General features: G+C 38.3%; 1 protein-coding gene across 3 annotated transcripts in view; it reads left to right on the top strand.

Annotated features, from left to right (window-relative positions):
* The first annotated feature begins 4,885 nt into the window (after positions 1-4,885).
* The window catches only part of cep89 (centrosomal protein 89), a 98,619-nt gene continuing 79,657 nt past the window's right edge, over positions 4,886-23,847 (top strand). The window contains exons 1-10 of one of the 3 annotated variants that reach the window (XM_026946804.3): positions 4,886-5,237; positions 8,557-8,663; positions 10,484-10,639; positions 11,412-11,592; positions 12,136-12,211; positions 12,384-12,418; positions 14,686-14,743; positions 18,656-18,763; positions 21,102-21,299; positions 22,516-22,658. In XM_026946804.3, the coding sequence (XP_026802605.3) occupies positions 5,190-5,237; positions 8,557-8,663; positions 10,484-10,639; positions 11,412-11,592; positions 12,136-12,211; positions 12,384-12,418; positions 14,686-14,743; positions 18,656-18,763; positions 21,102-21,299; positions 22,516-22,658 (1,110 nt within the window). In that variant the 5' untranslated portion in view covers positions 4,886-5,189. The remainder of the gene's footprint in view (positions 5,238-8,556; positions 8,664-10,483; positions 10,640-11,411; positions 11,593-12,135; positions 12,212-12,383; positions 12,419-14,685; positions 14,744-18,655; positions 18,764-21,101; positions 21,300-22,515; positions 22,659-23,847) is intronic. The other 2 variants (XM_026946803.3, XM_053229448.1) reach the window with 2 other exon arrangements.

Below are 23,847 nucleotides of genomic sequence, written 5' to 3' on the forward strand. Positions count from 1 at the left end.
CTTTAGTAAAACTGACTAAACTGGAAAGGAGAGGTATAATGTCTTTGAGGTATAAGGTTTCCCTTAGTCTTGCTTGCAGGTTATTTCCTTTATCTAGTAGAATGACTATAGAATTCAGTTATAAGCTTATCTGAGGTCATCTTCATCACATCACGAACACGGAGACCATGCAAAACTTTCACTTACCAGACAAATAGAATAGAACAGTTAGCAAAAGAGGTGCAGAGGGTAGCATTGCTGCCTTACACCTCTAAGGTCCCTGGTTCGATCCTGAGTTCGGTGTCTGTGTGGAGTTTTGCATGTTCTCCGTGTTCATATGGGTTTCCTCCCACTGTATCCACACTGAATGAGTGTGTGTGTGTGTGTGTGTGCATGCATGTTGCCCTGTGCCAGACTGGCATCCCATCCAGGGTGCGTTCTCCTGCCATGTGCAAAAAAAAAAGCATAAATGATATTAAAGGTTTAGTCAGTGATTTTGCTAGATGTTAGTTTTGAAAGTTTCGAGTTTGAATTAATGTCTGTATGGAGTCTCACATGTTCTTCATGTCTCTGTGTGGGATTCTTATGACTACTCCAGTGACCTCTCACCTTCCAGAACCAGGGAAAGTACCAGAATCTTTAGCGACAGCTAACAGTCTAGTGCTTGTGTGAGAGCAGGAGATTTCTATCAGTCAAGGAAATATACATTAAATTATAAATAAATAAATAAATAAATAAAAGGAAGAATATATGTGGACTATTCAAATAATAATAATAATAATAATAATAATAATAATAATAATAATGATAATACTTTGTTGAAAATGTGTATGGTGTAAGTCAGTTCGAGCTCAAGACCCTGACTTTACCAATTCTTTTAGCATTACTTCTCACTGGCCTCATTTCAAATGTTGTGGGTTTTTCCAGCAGCGGTTTGGTGCAGAGTCTGAAAAGAAAATGTACATCTGTCTGCAACCTGAGCTTCAGTAGCTGCTGCCAAAAACAGTTATAAAGGAGCTCAAAGACTTGAAAAGTAAACTTTAACAGTGTTTTAGTAATAGATATAAAAGCAGTCCAGCTATCACAGGAAGACAACCAGGGAAGCTTTCTGGGCCTGGAGAAGATCCTTGTATGTGAAACAGGACTGTCTGATTAGAAATGTTACATGTTACATGGCATACCTATGTAAGAGGTTTAAAAAAAATAAGCAAATAAATAAAATTGCCTGTCTTTCAGGTACCATACATTCTTTGTCTGCTGTGAATGTGAGAATCAGGGATGCTGAACATCATGTGGCGCACTAATGCGCTTTAAATTATTCCCAGGCAGGGGAATTTTGGACTGTGGGTTGGTTATTAAAGACAGGGGCTCTTCACGCCAAAAGTGATGTCAGTGTGGTTTTGCTTGTGTGTCTGTGTATCTGTGTGTGTGTGTGTGTGAGAGAGAGAGAGACACACACAGAAAGAGGGTGAATGCATGGCCTTTTTTCTGGGAAACTTGACGAGTCTTCTGCACATGTTGGCTGAACGCCCTACACAACCTTTGTTGATGTTAAATGACTTGTGACCCGAACCCAGTTTTTATACTTTGAATATCCACATAAATATCCGCTCATCTGCTCATCTCACTGATAAGCTAGCATGTGATTATAAATCACCTTAGTGGCAATATTCTCTCAATTACATAAGTAAGACTTTGAAAATCAAATGTCAGAATGATGAATATTGTCAGAAATAAAACACATCAGTGTGTGCTCTTTTAGGAAAATAATTAACACCAATAATTAAAAGTGGTGGCTTGAAGCTTGATGGGAAGCAAAGTTAATTATTTTCCTATACAATGAACAAAATATCGTACTTTTTATCCATTTATAGTTACATTTAATGTTAAGGAATGTATGCAAGACAAGTTAGTTCCTGTCATTAGTTGTGTTATAGCAGCTAAAACAGTCATTCCCTCACCAGTCTCTCATTTTCTCTCTTGAAATTAATAAGACAAAAAAATGCAGCCTGTCATGTTATCATGAAACCCGAAGACTGTCCCATGACGAAAACCGTATGACTATTACAAAGTGCCTACACCCGAGAGTCCTTCCATAAATGCCAAATAAACCTCTCCTCACAGAAAGCTTCACCACGTCAATGGTTTTATGTTTTCCTTTATTAAATAACAACATGTGATTAATCTGTTTATTATTAGTCTTAGATTATATAGAGCGTCTGCAGTACAAGTCCTGGTCAATGAGTAGTTACCATAGAAGTGATAAAGTATTAAAATGAGCACATTAATATAAACGTGTGATTTGCCTTGCAGTCAGAACTACAGGCAGAGCTGCTGTTATAGAGAATTAATCAACACCTTCTGTTCTGATTAATCACATTTAACAGCGCTGTGGTATAAAAAGGGATGTTCTGCTGACCATAGTGTTTGTACACATTATGATTAAATGTTCTACTGAAACTCACGAATGATAAAAAAAAACAAATATGGCTAGTCTGGCAATATAAATCTGTGTTATTCTTATTAGCAGATAGTACTCACAACCTGAGATATTTTTTTAAAAAACTGATTAAAATGGAACTTTTCAGCAATTTTGCAACCTAATCTCAGTTCATCTTTCGTCATATAAGTGATTACCACAGACTTTCATCCTGTTTCCCTGCACTGAGAAACTTGATTGGGGAATTTGTTCTGCTTCAGCAGCTGTCCTTCCATTTCTGTTATAAGTGAATCGCACTTCTTAGGCAATTAGACAATTGCTTAAGATTATAAGAGTATAATAATTTTATCTTTGAGAGAATAAAACATCCATAATGCATTTTGCCATTTGTAAGGAACAGGGAATACACTGTCATTTTGGACCGGTTTCTGATTCTGTGTCTTTCACTATCTGTAGCCTGGAAATATTACACAACATTTATTCATTACATGGATAAGTCAATGATTGGGCTGCCATTTAGCTTTTATACCTCTAAAAATATTAATTGATTAATTAATTCATTTTTAAAATAAGGTTTTTTCCCTGACACAATATGATCAAAAATAAAGTTTTAAAAAATATATACATATACATACACACACACACATATATATATATATATATATATATATATATATATATATATATATATATATATATATATATATATATATATACATAATAAGAGAAATTCTTCTTATAATAATAATAATAATAATAATAATAATAATAATAATAATAATCATTAATAATGAAGTGAAACGACTTGTGGCCAAGTATAGTGACCCATACTCGGAAGTTGTGCTCTGCATTTAACCCATCCAAGTGCACACACACAGTAGTGAACACACACACGGAGCAGTGGGCAGCCTTTTTTGCTGCGGCACCCAGGGAGCAGTTGGGTTAACCCTAACCCTATATTATGCCTAATATTAAAAAGATTGTAACAGTATTGTAATGAGTACATTTCAAGGTAAGGTGTAGTTATAGTGAGCTGGGACAGGCAGAAATGCTGAACAGGTTTTATTAATGTTTTAATAGAATATCTTTACTGTCATGGTATAAGTACAACAAAATTTAACTGCAACTTCCTGCTAATGCTATTAATATACATTAACAAATCTACACTGTGGTAGTTAACAGGGTAGAGAGAAATATACTAACAGAAATAGCATGTATTTCTGTATGGCAATGCAAACAGTGATGAAGTATGAGCAGCAATTTTATTATTGTAGTGCAATAACTTTAAATGTGCAAAGTACCAGCGGTATTTCTAACAAAACTAGGAGGTTGAAGTAGTGCAAAGTACGAGTAAAGAATAGACACTGTGTGCAATATTCAGTCTGATCATTGTATAGTATTGTATAGTACTGTATAGTATATTGTATAGTATTGTATAGTACATTGTATAGTATTGTATAGTATTGTATAGTACAGAGCAGCAGACAGTAGTGATACAGGTGCCAGTGATATCACGTTGCTGTGCAGTTGGTCTGTGATTGGTGTTTATCAGTACACTGAGCAGATAGGTGAGGGATAGGCAGATGCTGTAGGACTGGTTCAATGCATCGCTGGCCCTGGTGAAGAAGCTGTTCCTTAAGCTATTTTTCTGAAATATGTACGTAGGTTGTTGGACATTTTACCTACACTACACGGCCAAAGGTTTGTGGTCACCTGACCATCACACCCATATGTGCTTGTTGAACATCCCATTCCAGATTTAGTCCTCTTTGCTGTTATAATAAGCTCCACTCTTCTGGGAAGGCTTTCCACTAGATTTTGGAGAGTGGCTTTGGGGATTTGTGATCATTCAGCCACTAGTGCATTAGTGAGGTCAGGCGCTGAAGTCAGGCGAGGAGGTCTGATGTCAGGCGAGGAGGTCTGAAGTCAGGCGAGGAGGTCTGATGTCAGGTGAGGAGGTCTGGCATGCAGTTGGCATTATAGTTCATCCCAGAGGTGTTCAGTGGGGCTGAGGTCAGGACTTTGTGAAGGACACTCGAGTTCTTCTACTCCAACCTTGTCATACCATGTCTTCATGGAGCTCGCTATGTGCACAGGGGCACTGTCATGCTGGAACAGGTTTGGACCTCTTAGTTCCAGTGAAAGGAAATCTCAATGCTACAGCATGCAAAGACATTCAAGACAGTTGTGTGCTTTAAATTTTGTGACAATAGTCTGGGTGTGGTGTTCAGGTGTCCACAAACTTTTGGCCATATAGTGTGTATTTAAAATGCACTGTTTTCTGTTTTCTGTTACTGGTTTATGTAATGCAGTGCTGTTTCCAGGGAACTGAGAGTTTCTGAACTCCCATTTCTGAAGCGTTGCAAGCGTTCATTAGAATAGTGCTGCATGGTCTTTTGTGGTGTAGCGCGCCCTCTACTGGACACTCATGACCGTCACACTCACGCGCCCTTGCTGCCCGACCGCCTGCGTTGCTAAGAGGATTCAACCTCAACCGTGATTGGCTGATTTCAGATCTCTAAGCCAATAGGATTCGCGGTTGGATGGACGTGGATAAGGCTGTAAAGCGTCTAGATACATGGACTTAGCTAGACGTTAACAAGTTGATAAGCTAAACTTGCCAAAAATAATTCTTTATATTGCACACAAAAGTGAACAGTTTTGTTTCAGTTATTATGAACCTGTATTTCCAGATGTGATTATTTGTAAAGAAATCTGGCCTTTTTTTTAAACGGCGTAAATCTCAGTGCGGCGAGGACAAACTTGGATCATGTCAAAATTCAACTTGACTTTCAGAAGAAGCGAGAGAAAGGCATTTGTGAGTTTCAGATAAACCTTTCTTTCTTATATTAACTAACTGACTAATCAAGCTGCATAAGTAGTGTCCTTTATTGGTGTTTCTGAAGTCTAATGGCGTTGCTAGCTAGTTTATATAGTGAGGAGGCTATGCTAGCTAACCTTACCGTAAATGTTATAATACAACGAAAATACAAAAAAACATTCAAAATTCAGGTATAAAACACCTTACTCTCTCAGACAAAAAGATACCAAAGTTTACCTGTTCCTGTCTCTGGGGTGGTACCATCAAGGGTCTTTTGTACTTTTATTGTGTATCTTCACAGAGGAAGGTGTTTGTGCTGTAACTTTAATTAGCTTTTAAAGCTACATCAGTCCTTAAGGTCTAGTTATGCACTTTAAATTATTTTAAAATGTATACTGTTCCGGGTGAAAGACACACAAAAGGACCACCCCAGCAACAAGGAAAAGTTGTTTTGGTACTATTGGGACCTATTTTTGAGAGTGCATTCACTATATAATGCACTATTTTTGTGTCAGTTTTGCTAAAAAAAAAAAAAAAAAGCCACAACAGACCAGTTATTAGGAAAGTTCATTCAACATTTACAAAAATGTAAATACATGTACAGCATGGGGTGTTTAGTGGTTAGCACACTTGCCTTGTACCACTGGGGTTGGGGTTCTGTTCCTGCCTCCTTCCCGTGTCCGTGGAGTTTGCATTTTCTCCCCGTGATTTGGAGTTTTTCTCCAGGTACTCCAGTTTCCTCCTCCAGTCTAAAGACACGCATTGTAGGCTGATTGGCGTTTCCAAATTGTCCATAGTGTGTGAGTGTGTATGTGATTATGCCCTGTGATGGTTAAATACAGCACCCCATTCAGCGTGTTCCTCACCTTGTGCCCCGAGTCCCCTGGGATATGCTTCAAGCTCCCTGTGTAGGATAAACGGTACAGAGGATGGATGGACATGTTCAGCATTTGGCAGCCCTTATCCACTGTGACTTACAGAAGTGCTTTGTCTTCTCTGGGATTTTATTCCTGTCAGAATCGTACATGTCAGAAATATTTACAGACTTTACCTGTTCCTGAGCTTGGAAAGATTATGCTGTAAAAAAAAAAAAAAAAGACTTGTAGAAAATAATCCCTGGTAATATAGAGTTATAAATAATATATATTTATTTCAAACTAACATGTTGGTAAGGATTCAGAATAAGAAAATGTATAGACGATGCTTAAACAGACATTGGCATGCAACATACTTGTGTGGCCACAAGCCCTAGAAAAAGTGCTTATAATAAAGGTCAGAGTAATCTGTTAGCACTTTATGGTGAAGACCATGCGTACATCAAGACGACACTCCTGTCCTGTGATTTTAACAGAGATTGCTTTTCCTGTGCGAACTGATCATAATTACTGTGTCCTCTGGCAACGTTACTTAACAGACATGTGTCCAGAAATCTTATTCCATCCAAATAGTACTTAGCTAGACCACTGTTAGGGAGAAGATAGTATGAGTTAAGCAACCAAAACAGTACAGGCTGAGTGTTTTTAGATGGTTTTTCATTCCATCACCTTTGTACCAGGACAGAGAAGAGTCTTCATGCATGTCCTTCTTGTGCCTTGAGGGACGATGGGTCAGATAGAGCCTTGTTAAAGACTCAAAGGGAATTAGAGGTAGACGGGGTTCTGTTTTTGGCTTTGTAGGCAAGCATCAGTGCTTTAAATCTGAAACAGTGAAGGGAACGCAGCAATGGGGTGGTGCGGTAGAATGTTGGGGGATCTGGATCAGTTGTAGGGGTTTGGATGACATGCAGAGAAAAACCAGCTAAGAGCAAGTTGCAGTAGTCCAGCCTTGTGATGACCGTGGACTGAACAAGCACCTGAGTGGATTCCATGGAGAAGAATGGAGAAGAAAGGAAAAGGAGAAACTTGTATAACCAAATCAGGTTAGCAGTATGAGGAGAGAATGAAAGCTGGTTGTCCAGAAATACAGAAAAACGTGGGGATGCATCTCCAGGAACGTACAGCAGCCCAGTGTTGCTGGGATTTAGTTTGAGCTGATGAGCTGCCATCTATGATGAGATGTCTTCCAGACATGCTGAGATCAGAGCAGATGAGACGTGAGTGTCTGAGGGAGAAAAGGAAAGGATGAGTTGAGTGTATGAAAACTCATGTGAGGATATAATCTCACTGAAAGAGCAGGTGTAGATGGAGAACAGAAGAGGACCCAACACTCAGCCTTGTGGGACACCACTGGACTCTGCATGGAGCACATGTGGATCCTCTCCATGTCACCTGATACAGTGTGACCACTAATTGGCTGTGCCACTAATTCCAAGGAGAAGCCTGGACAGGAGTCAGATCTTGTGGTTGAAATTAATATATAATCAATATAATCGAATATAATCGAATATGGACATAACGAATGGTAACTTGAGATTTTACATCCAGTCAGTTACTTGTTACAATCAATAACAGTACAGATATACAGCATTGACACCTGATCATATCCAGTATACTCAGAAAAGTGTGTAATGTCTGTCACAATGAGTCACTGAATTTAAATGTGTGAAATTTAGATATGTTAAAGTGATTGGTTGCTTGATGTTTATTAACAGTTGGGTTTACTGTATGTATATTTGCATGCTGTAGATACAGCACAAGCTGTGGATAAAATGTGTATAGTCGTGTATAATGTGTTGGAAGTCACTATTGCCTATTTTAAACTTTTTAGAAACTACTAAAAGTGGAAAAACATAATATTTTTCTAACCCAAAACCAACGTATACATGACTCAGCTTCTTTAATGAGCATTTATATTTATACTGCACAGCTTCTATTCATGTCTGTCAGTGTCTGTCATATTCCCTCCATCTCTGACCTCACACTCCCACCCATTTACACACTTGCCATTAGGAGGTTTTGTGTGATATACAGAATTTTGCATTTCAAAATGTTATTTTATTGCTATAAAAGTCACAAACCTATTGATAAATCGTAACAGAATAGGAGATATAGTTGTGTTTAGTTTTGAGCTAAAATCTCAATGTTTTGTTTCCGTTTTAAAGCAAATTGTAGGTTGATAGTCTCTACAGTTCCTCATAGTCACTACCACACACTCAGGTTGCATTCATTCATTCATTCATTCATTCATTCATTCATTTAACTGCAGTAAACACTTTGTCCTGGTCAGAGTCGCGGTGGATCTGGAGCCTTTCCCAGAAACACACCCTGGATTGGACACCAGTTCATCGCAGCTGTCCAAAACATTGTTGTTGAAATAAGCTATGTCATTCACAATCCACTCTCATACATGCAGTTGTGCTTCTCTGTGACTTTTGTAGAAGAACATAGCTCATGGCTTGATTCCTGCTGCCACCATTGCTCCCAAGCCTGCTGTTCCCCGCACTCCTCCCCCTCGTAGTCCCAATACCTCACCAGAGAGACCCAGGTACAAACATTCCTCATATAAAATCCTCTCCTCTGATTTTCCATCTCCAGCTCCCTGTTTCTAGTCCCTCCTTGTCCTCGGTCTGGTGATTCCTTATCCTTCTTGGTCTTCTTTGTCTCTGTTTATTTTTGTATTTCTTTGCCTCTACGTTTCAATAAAAAAAAAAACCACTTTTAGTAGCCTCTTTTGTCAAAAAGCATTTAAGGTAAAAGCTCAAACCTGCAATGCATTATCTTATATTTTTGATTTTGTAATATTATTCTTGTAAACATGGTTATCTTGATTAATTTTGATTCATTATATTCGGACACTTCCTGGTCTCTTTTGAGTGTTTATAGCCTTGGTAGATTAAATATTTGTGTGATGGTCTGGGATGTCACTGTGGCTGAATTCTGGCAGCCAAAAACAGCCAAAAAAGGACGAAAGATTTTGCTCCAAATCCTTTTTTCCCCCTCCCTATAACATACTTTGACTTTTAATAAATTTCACCAGAACGATTCACTGTCGGAGATCACTTTAGGTAAACAAGCCACTTTTAAGACAGTGGTTTCAAAAACATTCTGTACTGTTCTAACATGAACGCTCAATGCTTTGCTCAAGTATTTGGTCGTGTCCTGTAGCGAAATGGACATAACTGGATTCAGTGTGCACACTGTATAAATACCAGCTGCCAAATTATCCACCAAGCACAGTGTAGAGAGGGCAGGGAGGAAAGCTGTGATGTATGAATGCTCTTGAACAAAACTCACTAAAATAATCACAGATTATTTTAAGGCTGATGTGAGAGTGAACAGGGATCAGTCGATTAAAGAGCCGTGATGAGGCTCCTGTTCATCGAATAACGTGAATGACATTCGCTTCAGGAGATGAAAGAGACACAGTGATTACTCATTTTTCACAGTAAATGTTCATATTTATTATTTTATAGCTATTTATTATTACATATTTAATTAAATGCAAATTAACTTATTGGCTTTTAGCGTTATGTGTTAATATCTCGCAGTGGAGTGAGAATGGAATGTAATTTTCTTTTACTTTTTTTTTTTTTTTTTTTTTTAAAAACTCAGTGGTGCCAAACTCATTTAAGGTAACGGGTAGCATAACACTTACACCGGATCAAAAAACATCACATCAGCATCTCATAACACATAGGTATCTCGTCTTGATTGTATTCGTGTATTGGTATTTTTCTGAAAGGTACGTTATTGAAGTGTGTGTGTGTGTGTGTGTGTAGCATTTGCAAAATAATTTTCAAATTAAAAAAAGGTGTTTAATGTGTATATGTTTACATATTGTATGCTCGTTACTGTGTCACCCCTAATTTACAGTTCTTTTGGAAAGAGACATGTTTAAAGCAAAAAAGGTTTTAGCTTGGTAATGAAAAATGACGTATATTTGACACATTTTGTCAATAGCTGAGTTTATGGCCCTGAGTTTATCACTCTATTTTGGCACCTAGTGCAGTTTGCTCTTTTTCGACTCTTTCAATTCACAGATTCTAATTTAATTTAATGTAAAACACTAGGAAATGTCAAAATGTGATGATATGTGTTTGCCCAGACTGTCACACAAATACATTAAGCCAGTTCTTCACTGCACCCCTGGAGACCTGGGAAATTACTCTTAATTAAACAGAATTTCTAATAAAGAAGTATTAAAACATTTTCATTTAAAAAAAATCTATCTATCTATCTATCTATCTATCTAGTGGCTGTTGACACCCAGTGGAACAGATACAGTGCATACTGCACTCTCAATACTACAGTGTATTTTCTCTCAAGAAAAACAGCGTCTCCTCTTTCCTTCTTCATTCTGCATAGGTCTGCTCTTGCGGCTGCCATATTAACGTCCTCCTTAACAGGACGCACCTTCGCCATCCCTCCACCTCGCAGCAGGTCCTATTCTGAGAGCGAGTGCTCACACACGGACAGCCACACTGGCTTTGAGCCTTATGCCAGCACAGCACTTTACACCAGGTAAACTCGACAAATCATTTCATTCTCCCTTTCTCCAGACCGAGTTTATTGCCCACGCAATTACACATCGATTTGCACTGAAGGGTAATGAACTTTTAATAAGAATAATAGTCTGCTAGTTTTAATTTAAATATTACATGAGTCAAGTTGGTGAAATAGCCACATCTGCGTCTCAGACATAGAACAGAACATAGAACATGGATATTGACTGGCCATAGCCACATATGCTGTGTATTCAGTCTGGATGATGTTTTGCTAGTATATAAAAGCTTATAATACCAAGATTATCTGTGGGTTTGGAGCAAAGTTTGGAGAATTTTTTTCCCCCTAAGCTAAAATAAAATACAATAACATAAAATAACATAAAATAAAATGAAATGAAATGAAATGAAATGAAATGAAATGAAATGAAATGAAATGAAATGAAATAAAATAATAATTATTATTATTAATAATAATAATAATAATAATAAAACATGACATGAGAATGAAATCATCTCCCGAACTCATTTGCTACCTGTTGGAACCTTAAGTATAATAGACATTCAATTATCCAGAGTCAAGAAAACATTACACTGAACAACGTTGTGGCTTTACACCCAGGCATGTCCTTATTATAATCTTTCTCTCTATATCAGATTACTGTATAGCTTGATATAATATATAAAGCTTTTCATATTCAGAGCAACACCGACAAGGGACTTGATATTATCACAGTGTCACAATGACAGCTTGGTTATAAATAACGCTTCATTGTCCATCATTGTTTCAGGGATCGATGGCCAGATTCGGTGGCAGGCCGACCTCGTCTGCCTTCTCCACGACCCGATGACGCTGATGATGATAACGATGAAGATGAGGAGGAAGAGATAGAGGCAGACATGCAGAGGGAGGAAAGTCATGTGTACCAGACCATAGAGAGACAGAGCAGAGCTCCAGGGCCACTGAAGAAGGTTGTGCCACGTTTCTGTGTGCTGTGAAATCGTTTTCTTATCTGATTTCGCAAAGGGGTTTTAGATCGCCATTACCAATAAGCATCCTGCAGATGGCGCAGTTTATCCACTGGCTTTGTGTTCACAAACGCACACTCACACACACACACACACACACACACACACACACACTCACACACACACTCACACACACACACACACTCACTCACAGAGAGATGATAACACGCCATATTGGTTGAATGTCATTGCTGCATTGTTTGTCCTGTTACATGCATTCAGAAAATTCTAAATATTCTTTTGTAAGTATTTAGTTATGAAGCTATATATAGGTTTATATATCATTATATATGTCATAGCCACAACCAGATTTTAGAGAGGACTTTTAAGTCTGTTGCACCAGCCAAGTTACTTTTAGACACAGCTATGATTGGTCTTAGCTGTGGTTGTTCACATGACAAATGTGTAACAATACCGGTTGCTAAAACAGTCTGTGTTACTAAGCAGATTATGTTTCTGTGTATAAATATATGTGTATTTTTCTAGGCCTCCGCTCACTCAAAACTGGATGACGACACTGACAACTCTACGTTTGAAGTCGTCTCACCTTTAAACACTGAAGGTGTGCCCTTTGACTATGTAAATTGTTCATTTAATATTTCATAATATGTACACACTTAATGACAATGTGTTTTGGACAGTGATATATTTGAAAGTATGGATACAGTGTTCTTGGAAAAGAATTCTATAATTTCAAAACTTACATTTTAATTAATTACATATATATATTTCAGATGAAACCGAGATGGATGAAGGGACGAGTGTAAAGGTAAAAAAGGCCTTCACGACATCATCCATCCGCTTACGAAACAGAAACAGATGCTACCTTTCCTATAACAAAAAGCATTCCCATAATCCTTTTTTTTTTCCTCACAAAAATGTATTTGACAAAATTATTGACACCCCAAAGAAGATTTAAAATAAATTCAGGAAAACTGGTATCCTTCAAACTGTGGTCAGTCCCCAAAAACTATATTGTTGCCTTAGACCAAATATAAGGTTGCACTCTTCTAAAATCCCTTGGTCTTCCATCAACACACAATGCAGGCAGTAGAAAATACATGAGCAGTTAAAATAAGCTCAATCTGGGCCATAATAAAAAAACCTTTCAGAAGTCTGGAAAAGTTGAGAAATTGCCAGGAACATATGGGTCCAACAAAAATTGTGAAGGAGACAAAGAAGAACCCAAAGATAGGTTACAGAATTTCACACTGTTGCCAATTCTTGAGGTTGTAAAGTTTAAAAATCAACTATTAAGTGCAACCTTCATAACAGCAACCTATTTGAAAAGGATTGCACAAAAATAGCTCATCCTGAGAGCAATCTATAAAATGCAACTCAAGCGTCAGTTCAAATGTGCTGTGGTCAGATGAGACCTAAATTCAACTTTTGGCCATGTACACCATTGGCATGTTTAGGGGAAAAATGGGAAGTGCATACAAGGACAAGCCCCTACACCAGCTGTAAAATATGGTTGTGGATCATTGATGCATTATGTCTGTTTTGGGGCTTCTGTCATGAGTGATGATTTGAGCTTTTGTCATGATTGATGGCATCATGATTTCCACCAAGTACCTTTTTTATTTCCCCATTTCTCCATAATTTCTCCCCCCGGTAGACAGATCTTCTCTATCACACAACTGCTACCAATCAGGTAGGGAAAGTGAAGGAAAGCATTATCTGCCCTCTTCTGCATACATGAGTGCACAAATGTCCACGCCTGGCTAGTGTCGTTGTGATTGACAGTGGAGAGAGAGTATGGCCAATTTTGGCCATGGATGGCTGTGGAATCATCGGGACACAAATTCACGATCACCTGATGATAGGGAAGTACCAGATTTTAACCACAAGCCTGGTTACCTCTGCTGGGAAGTTAAGAATTGGCCATAGATAGATCTTTCAACAAGATAATGACCCCAAACATACATCCAAATCAACACAGAACTGCACGTAGGGAAACAAAGTCAGTGTTTTGGAATAGCTATCTTAGTTTCAACATTTAAACCCTGTTATAAAAATAGAATTGAGTTGAGTTGTAGAGAGAATCATACACAACATACACAAACCTAAGAAAATGAAGGAAATTGAAATGTTCTGTATGGGGGATTGGTCCAGATTGGATTGGTTCAGAGTTTACAAGAAGGGGCTTAGTACTTAGTAAAAAATGCACTACTAAAGAAAAACTTTTACCTTCGAAAAAATATTAAAACATAAACCCCAAAGAATCCCCATTTGTTTAGGCTCAAACCAATCACTCGTGTGCTATTCCTTTTATATATTAATTAGTGCTTATTTTCATGAAGGCTGCCAGTAATTGTTGCGTGTTTTTTGGAATCAGAATTCATTCCTCAAAAATGTACAAATGTAGGAATGTTGAGCCTAAGGGCTGAAGAATAAACTCTAGTAGACATACAGAGAGAGAGAGTCAGAGATAGAAACAGCAGAGAGAAACACAGATCGAAGAGAATGATGTATGTGAGGAGGATCAGAGAAAATGAGAGCGCTTTTAAGTAGAGAGAGCATTAGAAATGGACAGAAGAGTCAGGGAGGGAATGGAGAATGCTTCAGTCCTTTCTCTGCTCTCTGCAGTAGGAACACTAGGTTATTAATATCGCTGTCATCTTTGCTAGGAGACTGACTGAGTGGTGGCCTGAAACAAGAGGCACTGATGGTCCCTCTGACTCACCATTTAGCCCTCCATTAGACCTCCAATGGCATTACACTTCCACTTACACACACCAGTGTGGTGTTCCCTGCTGCCTGGATATATTACTCCACACTTGACCACCCAGAGCAGACCAGTTTAAATGGATGTTGAAAGCCATTAATGACCCTCATTTCTACCCTCTGACTTAATGAACATTAGTTTTTCGGTGAACATAGATTAAATTAGCTTTAATGACAAAACCCCTGGAGGTTATAAATATTCCATTTAGAGTGTAGCTACTCTACCACCTCAGAATACACCTTTATTATACATTTATGTTTTTCTTTCCACTGGTGGGACATTGCAAATTGTTTTTTCTGTTTCTGCAGAAGCCCCCATTGGCACTACAGACAAGATCTCCGTCTCACAGAAGCATGGCATCTCCAGGTACTAGAACTCCACAGTTCATTTCTTCCATATCTTTAGTGTGAGAGTCTAACTGTTTAACTACCGAATAGGTCATAGCCAAGGCCAATTTTTACTTCCATTGCACCAGTCATGTTACTTTCAGGCAGTCTTAGCTGTGTGTCCACATGAAAACCTAATATAACAGTTGCTACTTAGTGTTATTAAGCAAACTTTCTATGTGCTACTGCGCTACCACTGGCTAGCCCATACCTGAGAAGGGCTACAGAGAGCCACGTGACTCTGATAGCACAACTAACTAACAGCAGAATGAGAAAAACCTCATTCTGAGGGCGTGTGCATCAGACACGCCCACCTTGTGAGTCACACCACTGAAATCGTAGCCATGTTTAATTTTGTTCCATTCTGTTTTACAGCTTTTGTGTGCCGAATCAGATTCCGAGATTTGCTGGAGGTTTATTAACAGTATAATTCAGAATCCAAATCTCAATAACAATAAACAGGTCAGGGTCATACACAGAGATCACAGTGATATCAGAGCCAGAGGACAGATCCAGAGAATAATCAGCAAGCCAGGCGTGGGTCAAACACAATGATAGCAACAGTCCCAGAATCCAGAGAGTAAACCAAAAGGCAGGTGAACAGGAAGGAAAGCAAGGATCATGCACAGAATAGACAGAATGTAATCCAAGGCTCAGGATTTACACGAGAGGCAACAATTGGCAAGGCTTCGCAGTGAATGTATGTGACCCTTATATAGTTTATAAAAAAAAAAAATAATTATATATATATATATATATATATATATATATATATATATATATATATATATATATATATATATATATATATATAAAATACACTTTATAGTGATTGGACAGGAAGTAACTGTGACAACTGTTCTTAGAATTCAGGGGAAGGTGCTCTCTGGTTGCGCGGTGGCGAAATGGCCTGGACGGATGTGACATTCTGATTCGTTGTACAGTATGCTACTAAGAGTCTGAATGAATCACACAAACATTGTGTTGTTATTAATTTTCAGTTATTGATTCAATCAATTAAAAATGGAAACCTTAGGCAGGCACCACTTACATTTGCTGTTTGAAAGATGTATCATATCAAGACACCACTATATCATATCGAAAGAAATTCGAATTTTGAATTCGAATTTTTACACGCCTACAGTTTATACACTATATGGCCAAAAGTTTATGGACAAACTTTGACCATCACACCCCTATGTGAGCCTTCCTCAGACTGTTGCCGCAAAGTTGGAAGCACACAGTTGTATGGTATGTCTTTGTATGCTGTAGCATTACAATTTCTCTTCACTGGAACTAAGACGCCCAAACATGTTCTAGCATGACAGTGCCCCAGTGCACAAAGCGAGCTCCATGAAGACATGGCTTGCCAAGGTTGGAGTGATAGAACTTCAGTGGCCTGCACAGAGCCCTGACCTCAACCCCCACTGAACACCTTTGGGATGAACTGCAATGCCGACAGCAGTCCAGGCCTCCTCACCCGACATCAGTGCTCGACTTCAGTAATGCTTTTGTGCCTGAAATCCCCACAGCCGCACTCCAAAACCTAGAGGAAAGCCTTCCCAGAAGAGTGGAGATTATTATAACAGCAAAGGGCAGATTAAATCTGGAATAGGCTGTTCAAAAAGCACATAAAGATGTGATGGTCAGGTGTTCACAAACTTTACGCTATATAGTCTATATGTATAGCCCTCAAAGCACATTCATCTGCTCACTGACACATGCATATACATCCCAGTTTGTGATCAGCACTCCGAAAAATGGCAGTTGGCTGTGCAATGGAGTATTCACGTGCTAAGCACATGCTAGCACTCATGCTATAACTTAGAAATTCAGCAAAGATGAGTGAAGACAGGAGCCTGGTGTTTGATCTTCAGATTTTTGATGTTTATTTGCATGTTTAGAGTATCTTCTGATCAGCCTTTTTAACGAGCAGGATTTCAGAAAGTCCACATCAGCTCAATTTACCGATGGAACATGTTTAATTTATGTAAGAAGGAGGAGAAGAGAGTGGGAGAAGAGGAAAGGAGATGAGAAATGAGAAATATGGTGTCTGCAGAGAGAACCTAGGCATAAGTCTTTCATGAATAATATGAAATATAATGTGTATATGCAAGTAAGATAGACATAGCCAGTAATTGGGAATTGGCTATGGATTAAGGATTAAGAGTAAGGTGTAAAAATGGGTTAATATTCAAAATGAAATGTAAAGAAAGTATTATGTAGCATGTTAATTTGCAAAAATGTAGCAGTACATGTGCTAGGGAATGAATCTCCTCTGCAGACGTTAGGGTCAGTAGTTATTTTTTATGACTCTTGGGCCAAAAATAATGTAACAAATTCTTCTGATAAAGCAACTGTGAAACACCTAATAGGGGTCAAGTTCTCCTTTTAGCCTCATCTAGAGGAATGAGCACTAGAGTCTATGACACTATATCACAGTGTCAGTTTTTTTTTTCTTTTTCTTCCAATTTAGTCAATGCAACTTTCCTAACAGTTCCACTGACGTAAAGATGGCCTGCTACATTTTGCTAGTTTGTAAGGGGGAGAGGAAATGACTAGAAAACCAGGGAAGAGGAAAGAGAGCATCATCATTGCCTCCTCTCACTTACATTTGATTTCAGTGCAAATAATCCTCCCCCAACACACACACACACACACACACACTCCAGTTCCCCCTCTTTCTCCTGAGAATTCATTTTTAGAGACCATTATAAAGGCTTTAAACTAGCTGTGGGAAAGAGGAAATTATCATGCTTGGGCTTGTAAAACTGTACAACCTGTGGGAAAGACTGGTATCTTCCATAACCTGTATTATCATTTATTGCATTGCCAGATGTGCACAAAGGAGGTTATCATGGTTGGCAGTAAAAGAAACTGAATAATAAATAGCATTTTAGCAGAGCATAATGTTTTGTATCTTGTTTTTTGTGCATTTTGTACTTTTTTCAGCATATTTGCATATCACCAAAATGCCCACAGGGTATGGAGGAGAGTGTTACCTTTATCTTGATTTTTTTTTTTTTTTTATATATAAAAATCAGAACTGCCTAAAGGTGTTTTTGGATATGAAATTCAGTTCACTTGGACTTCCCCTGAGTGCTTGTTAGAGATTGTACACGAAATAGGTTGAGTCTCAGAGTAGATAAAAAAGATGCCAGGGCCGTTCGTTATCTTGTTTTAGGCAGACAAATATTTCACACATCTTAAGCTGTTGAAAAGGTTAAAAAACTTGGACATGCACAGAAGCTAAGGTGTTTTGAACTTGGGAAGGTGTGTGTGTTTGTCTCATTAAAATTATTATTGACCCATTATTATTATTATTATTATTATTATTATTATTATTACTACTACTACATACAATGGGAAATCCCATTAGATGCTATGGTTGGCCATCAACCATAAATATAAGAAACCATAAATATATTTCACTAAAACAAAATAAAAATGTTTTATTTGTTTGGTTTGTTTGACTTGTAATCTTGTTTAGGCAAACACTGCGTTGTGTAAAGAGCCAGTGTAACAAACACGGTAGTTAGATACAGTTTATCAAGTTGTTGGATAGCTACGTGCCGTACTGGACATACGCCTTATCAATTCGGTTTGTAATCAGATAGCGGTTGTTAAAATTTTCTCTCTTTTTTGCTTTTAGGGGTTACCAGATGTCTAAAAGCTATAACGTTACCTGTGGTTGAGATATGTACAAAAACAAAACATATTTCAGTTCACGAAATCGTGTAGTTTTCAGAACTACATATATTTAGTAGAAAATTGGACCGTGTGAAGGGTTTTTCCAAGCTACTACACAATTATAATCTGTATGTATGCCATAATTTGTGATACTCTCATTAATACCTCATTGTCTCTAACACCTCATTGTCTTCTCTCTCAGATGTGAATGAAGACCTGCGCACTCAGTCTCCGTCCAGCAGCACTCCGAAGAGAAAGACCTCGATGATGAAGAAGAGTCCAACAAGAGAGAGTGAGAGAGAAAAATTAGGTGAGAACATGTACAGGGGTCACCGAGCATCTCCAGCAGAAAAATTCATCTGTTTTGTTATCGTCAGTGCGAGAGTCAGGGTCAAAGTGTCTGCATTTTAGGATTTGTTCCTGTCGTAATGGACTTGCTCAAATACAGATTCAGATTCAGGTCAGGTGCTTGACTTGGCCATTGCAGAATATTTCACTTCTTTGCTGGGGTTGCTTTCGAAATATTCATCAGGTCATCGTCCATCCGCACTGAGAAGTCCTGAAGAATTTTGAAGCATTTGGCTGAATCTGAGCAGATAATATAGCTCTATAGTCTTCAGACTCTGTCAGCAATCACAGCATCAATAAATAAATAATAAAGGGAACCAGTTCCACTGGCAGCCATACACGCCCATGCTATAAGATCAGGTGGTATGCTTCAGATCATGAGCAGTTCCTTCCCTTCTCCATACTCTTCTCTTCCCATTATTCTGGTACAAGTTGGTCATTGTCTCATCTGTCCATAGGCTGTTGTTCCAGAACTACACTGGCTTTTTAGATGTTTCTGGCAAACTGTAATCTGGCACATAACAAAGTGCTGTAATTCCTACACCATTTACCCAATATCCTCGAATTATAGCTGAAAGTAATTTCCACTCCAACGTACTGTGGTAGACAGCTACAATAATGATACCTTTGTCAATGTCCAAATACTTATGGACCTGACTGTATAGGTGTCTGGCTAATTCAATGCTAATATTATGCACTTCTGGCATTTAAGCTCGGTAAATGTGCTATTGGCTGGAACACGTAAGGCTTGTGAATAGTTCTGCTCCTCTAGCAAGCTGATATCACATAGAGTGTGAACTTCACGAGCAACTTTGACATTAAAGAATGACTTGCAGTTGCTCTTCTGACATGCTGTTGGCCGCAGCAACACAACCTGTTGTCTCTTATTCTACTCACATTCAGCGTAACACAAAGCCCAGTAGACATGGGAATAAATTTTTGTGTGCCTACAGCAGTGATCTGAAAGCTTTTTAAATGATTTGAATGTTTTATTGTTTTAGGATATTGTTTGATTAACTTTATGGCATCTTCAGTAGACATATGCTGATATTAAAGTTGTATATCATGATCATTACAATGTATCATGGTTTACAGTAACAGGATATTGCATTTCAAAATTTACTGCCTGTTTCTGTGCTTTGGGCCACAATTCAAAATCCTGGCAGGCATCAAGGCAGCTTATTTGCTTCCAGTTGCTCTCTAGCTTCTGAGCACAGATAAAACCAAAACTATTTTTTTTTTAAAAAATAGGCTAGATTTTATATTGAAGCACAAGCTCACTAACATAGCAGTCTATATAAATAATAATAATAATAATAATAATAATAGGCTGATATGAGCTGTTTGTCTAAATATAATCTTTATGTAACAATCTCTGAACACAGCACAACTATGACTGAATTTTTTTTTTAATGAATCACAGAAACTGCATAAACAGAATGACAGATACTGAACTCCTGTAAAGACAAATTTGCACTCTGCAACACACACACATGCACACACAAACACAGTTATTGACACTTGCCTAATTTATCATCATTGTTTAGCTTTAGGAAAGTTAGAAAGCTTTAGTTATCAGCGGAACCAAATGCTCAGGATGGGCAAACATCATTAGCAGGACTTTTTAGTCAATGTGGAACTTAATAGGTAACCAGTGTTGTAGCTTGCGTAAGGCTGAAGTAATGTGCTCTGACTTTCCTTTTCTGGTAAGGATGTTAGCTGCTGATTTCTTTAATAATAATAATCATAATTTTGCAGTAATCTAAACCAGAAGTTATTAAAATGTGAAGGTTGTAAGATGTTCTGGGTAAATTGTTGTATTTCAGAGAAATCTAATTCTCTCTTATCTTGTTGTGTCTCCTTCATCTACTTTCTGCTCATGTCTCTGTTCTCTCACTGTGACTTACAGCTGTGTTTTTCTGTGTTTGTTTTGCATGGCATGTTGAGCTGAAATTGTTCTGATTGTGATTTTGCTTCACTGTATTATAATCTGTGGTGTTTTGCTTTGTTTTTGTCCTCTCTCTGAATGGCCTGAAGCCACAATACTCTTCTTTCTGGATCATTATGTCTGCAGGGAACCAAAGCAAATCTGTCTGGGTTTTTAGTGTTATTTCATGCTCAAAATGCTTAAAAAAAAATAATAAATTCTGGCATTGGGACTCTTTTTCATTTGAATTGAGTGCTAACATGAATTTAATCCTTGATTTTCTGCCTAAAGGGGTTGGGGATTTGACAGAGGCATTCATGCGATGTTTACCCCCTCATGCCCATGCTGTGTTGTGTTGCTTTATGTTGTGTAGAGGTGAACGAGGCATATCACCGTGCTGTGGAGTTTCAGCAGGAGTTGATGAAGGAGCTGAGAGAGCTCAGAGAACAAAATCACACTCTGACTGCACAGAAGGAGGTGCTGGAGAGGACATGCTCAGAACAGAGCCAGCAAATCCAGCAGCTACACCAGCAGCAATCACACTCGCCCCAAGAGAGAAGACACTCCGTAGGTGGGCACTACACAGGCCACGCACAGACACCTGGTCATACAGTTGAAGCCAAAAGTTTACATACACCTAGGCTTTCTTTATTTCATCTTTTATTTACTATATCAGATTTTCAGTGGGTCAGAGGTTTACATACATTTTGTAAGTATTTGGTAGCGTTGGCTTTTAAATTCCTTGAACTTGAATCAAATGCTTGGAGCAGCCTTCCACAGACTTCTCACAATACTGCTGGAATTTTTGCCCTTTCCTCCTGGCAGTACTGGTGTAACTCAGTCAGGTTTGTGGGCCTCCTTGCTTGGACACACTTTTTCAACTTTGTATGTACGCTTAGAATCACTGTCCTGCCGGAAGACCCAGTTATGACCAAGTTTTAACATTCTGGCTGATGTCTTGATGTTTCGCTTCAGTATTTCTTGATAATCCTCCTTCCTCCTGATGCCATTGATTTTCTGAAGTGCACCAGTCCCTTTTCCAGCAAAACACTCCTACAACATGATGCTGCCACCCCCATGCTTCACTGTTCACATTGTGTTCTTCAGATTTAAAGCCTCAACCTTCCTCTATGCTTTCCTCTATATCTGACCAGAGAACACTCCTCCAAAAGGCTGGTGATCAGGCTTAGAGTAGAAGTCCCTTAATGGTGGATGTACATACTTTGGTACCTGATGCCTCCAATTCCTTCACCAGTTCCTTTGTCGTTGCCGTGGGGTTCAGTTGAACCTTTTAGACCAAGGTTCCTTCATCCCTGGGAGTTAATGCGTGTCCCTTTCCTGAATGATGTCATGTCTATGTGGTTTCAAGATTTCTATATTTGCATACAGTTGTTCGTACAGATGTTTGTGGTACCTTTAATTGTTTGGAAATTGCTCCTAAGGAGGAAGCAAACTTGTGGAGGTCCACAGTTTTTTTTTACAAATTATGAATTGACCAATCAGAAGCTTCTAAAAGTCATTACATCAATTTCTGGAATCTTCCAGACTGTTGACTCCAGAAAGTCAACATGGTGTACATAAACTGCTGACCCACTGGAACTCTGATATAGTGAAATAAAGTCTGTCTATAATCGATTGTTGTAAGATTACCTATGATGTGTATAGGCGTTCCTAATGACTGCATGAAAGATTTTTTTTGTTTATTTTTTGAGTATCTGTTACCAAATGCAGCACCTGTGTGTTTCTGGGAATAGGATTATATATATTTTCTGTGCATGTCTGTTTAGGTGAGAGCTCTGAATTGCTGAGCTTGAGGCAGCAGGCGCAGGAGCTGGTGGATGAGAATGATGGATTAAAGATGACAGTGCATCGGCTAAACGTGGAGCTGAGCCGATATCAAGCCCGCTTTAGACCACTCACCAGAGATGAGGTACAACAACAGGTGGAACAGTATGATAAAATAACTGTATGATAACTGTGCAATACATCATTATTTTATTACACAATGGCACAACACAAAAATCTTCAGTGTGTATGAATTTAATTTTTCACATTGGTCAGTTGGTCTTAAATTTAAATTCATTTATTTTAGATTTTAGAATTTTAGGCTCTTATTTTGTCTGTTTCAAAAACATTTCACACCCACTGGATAATAAGGTGCCATTTGTGTGCCTGTTAATCAGAGTCTACTTCTAGCTGCCCACGATTGAACTAGCGTACACAGACATGCTGATATGGGGAAATATCAGCAAAAAAGACAAAAAAAGGCTGGAGAACAGCAAATACTCTCGCTTTTAAAAATCCATCTACCAGCGACTTCCCTGCAGACTGCAGACTATGCTGTAAAAACCTTTTTAAACATACTGTAATGCTGTAACATAGCTGTAGAAAACACATAACACAGACAGATTTTTATTATATCACAGGTGCGTTATTTTGAAGTATTTTATATTTGGTATAATTACATTACAAATTAGGTCGTAAATTACATTTGAAGTAGCATTTTTTTCCTACATATATAAATATATGGACTATACATAAATCATGTTTAAAAACCATTACCATTAAACATGAAAATGAGGAGAAAGAGGAGAAGAGAGCAGTGGTATATCCGGTTCCAACTAATTTTATCTTAAAAAAACTTTTCACGAACTGCAATCGGCAACTGAAATGTTATATGCTGCGTACACTCACTGGCTACTTTAATAGGAACACCTGTACATGTGCTCATTCATGCCATTATATATAAACAGCCACTTATATGGAAGCAGTGCAATGCATAAAATCAGACAGAATTGGGAAAAAATGTGATCTCGGTGACTTTGTGGTCTGGTTATTGGTGCCAGACGGGTTGATCTGGGTATTTCAGAAACTATTGATCTCCTGGGACTTTCACAACAATCTCTAGAGTTTACACAGGATGGTGCGAAAAACAAAAAACATCCAGTGAGCAGCAGTTCTGTAGGCCTTGTTGATGAGAGAGGTCAGAGGAGAATGACCAGACTGGTTCAAGCCAACTATAGTAACTCAAATAACCACTTTTTACATCCATGGTGAGCAGAAAAGCATCTCAGAATGCACAATATGTCAGACCTTAAGGTGGATGGGCTTCAACAGCA

This window comes from Pangasianodon hypophthalmus, chromosome 25 (assembly GCF_027358585.1).
Source record: "Pangasianodon hypophthalmus isolate fPanHyp1 chromosome 25, fPanHyp1.pri, whole genome shotgun sequence".
Lineage (NCBI taxonomy): Eukaryota > Metazoa > Chordata > Actinopteri > Siluriformes > Pangasiidae > Pangasianodon > Pangasianodon hypophthalmus.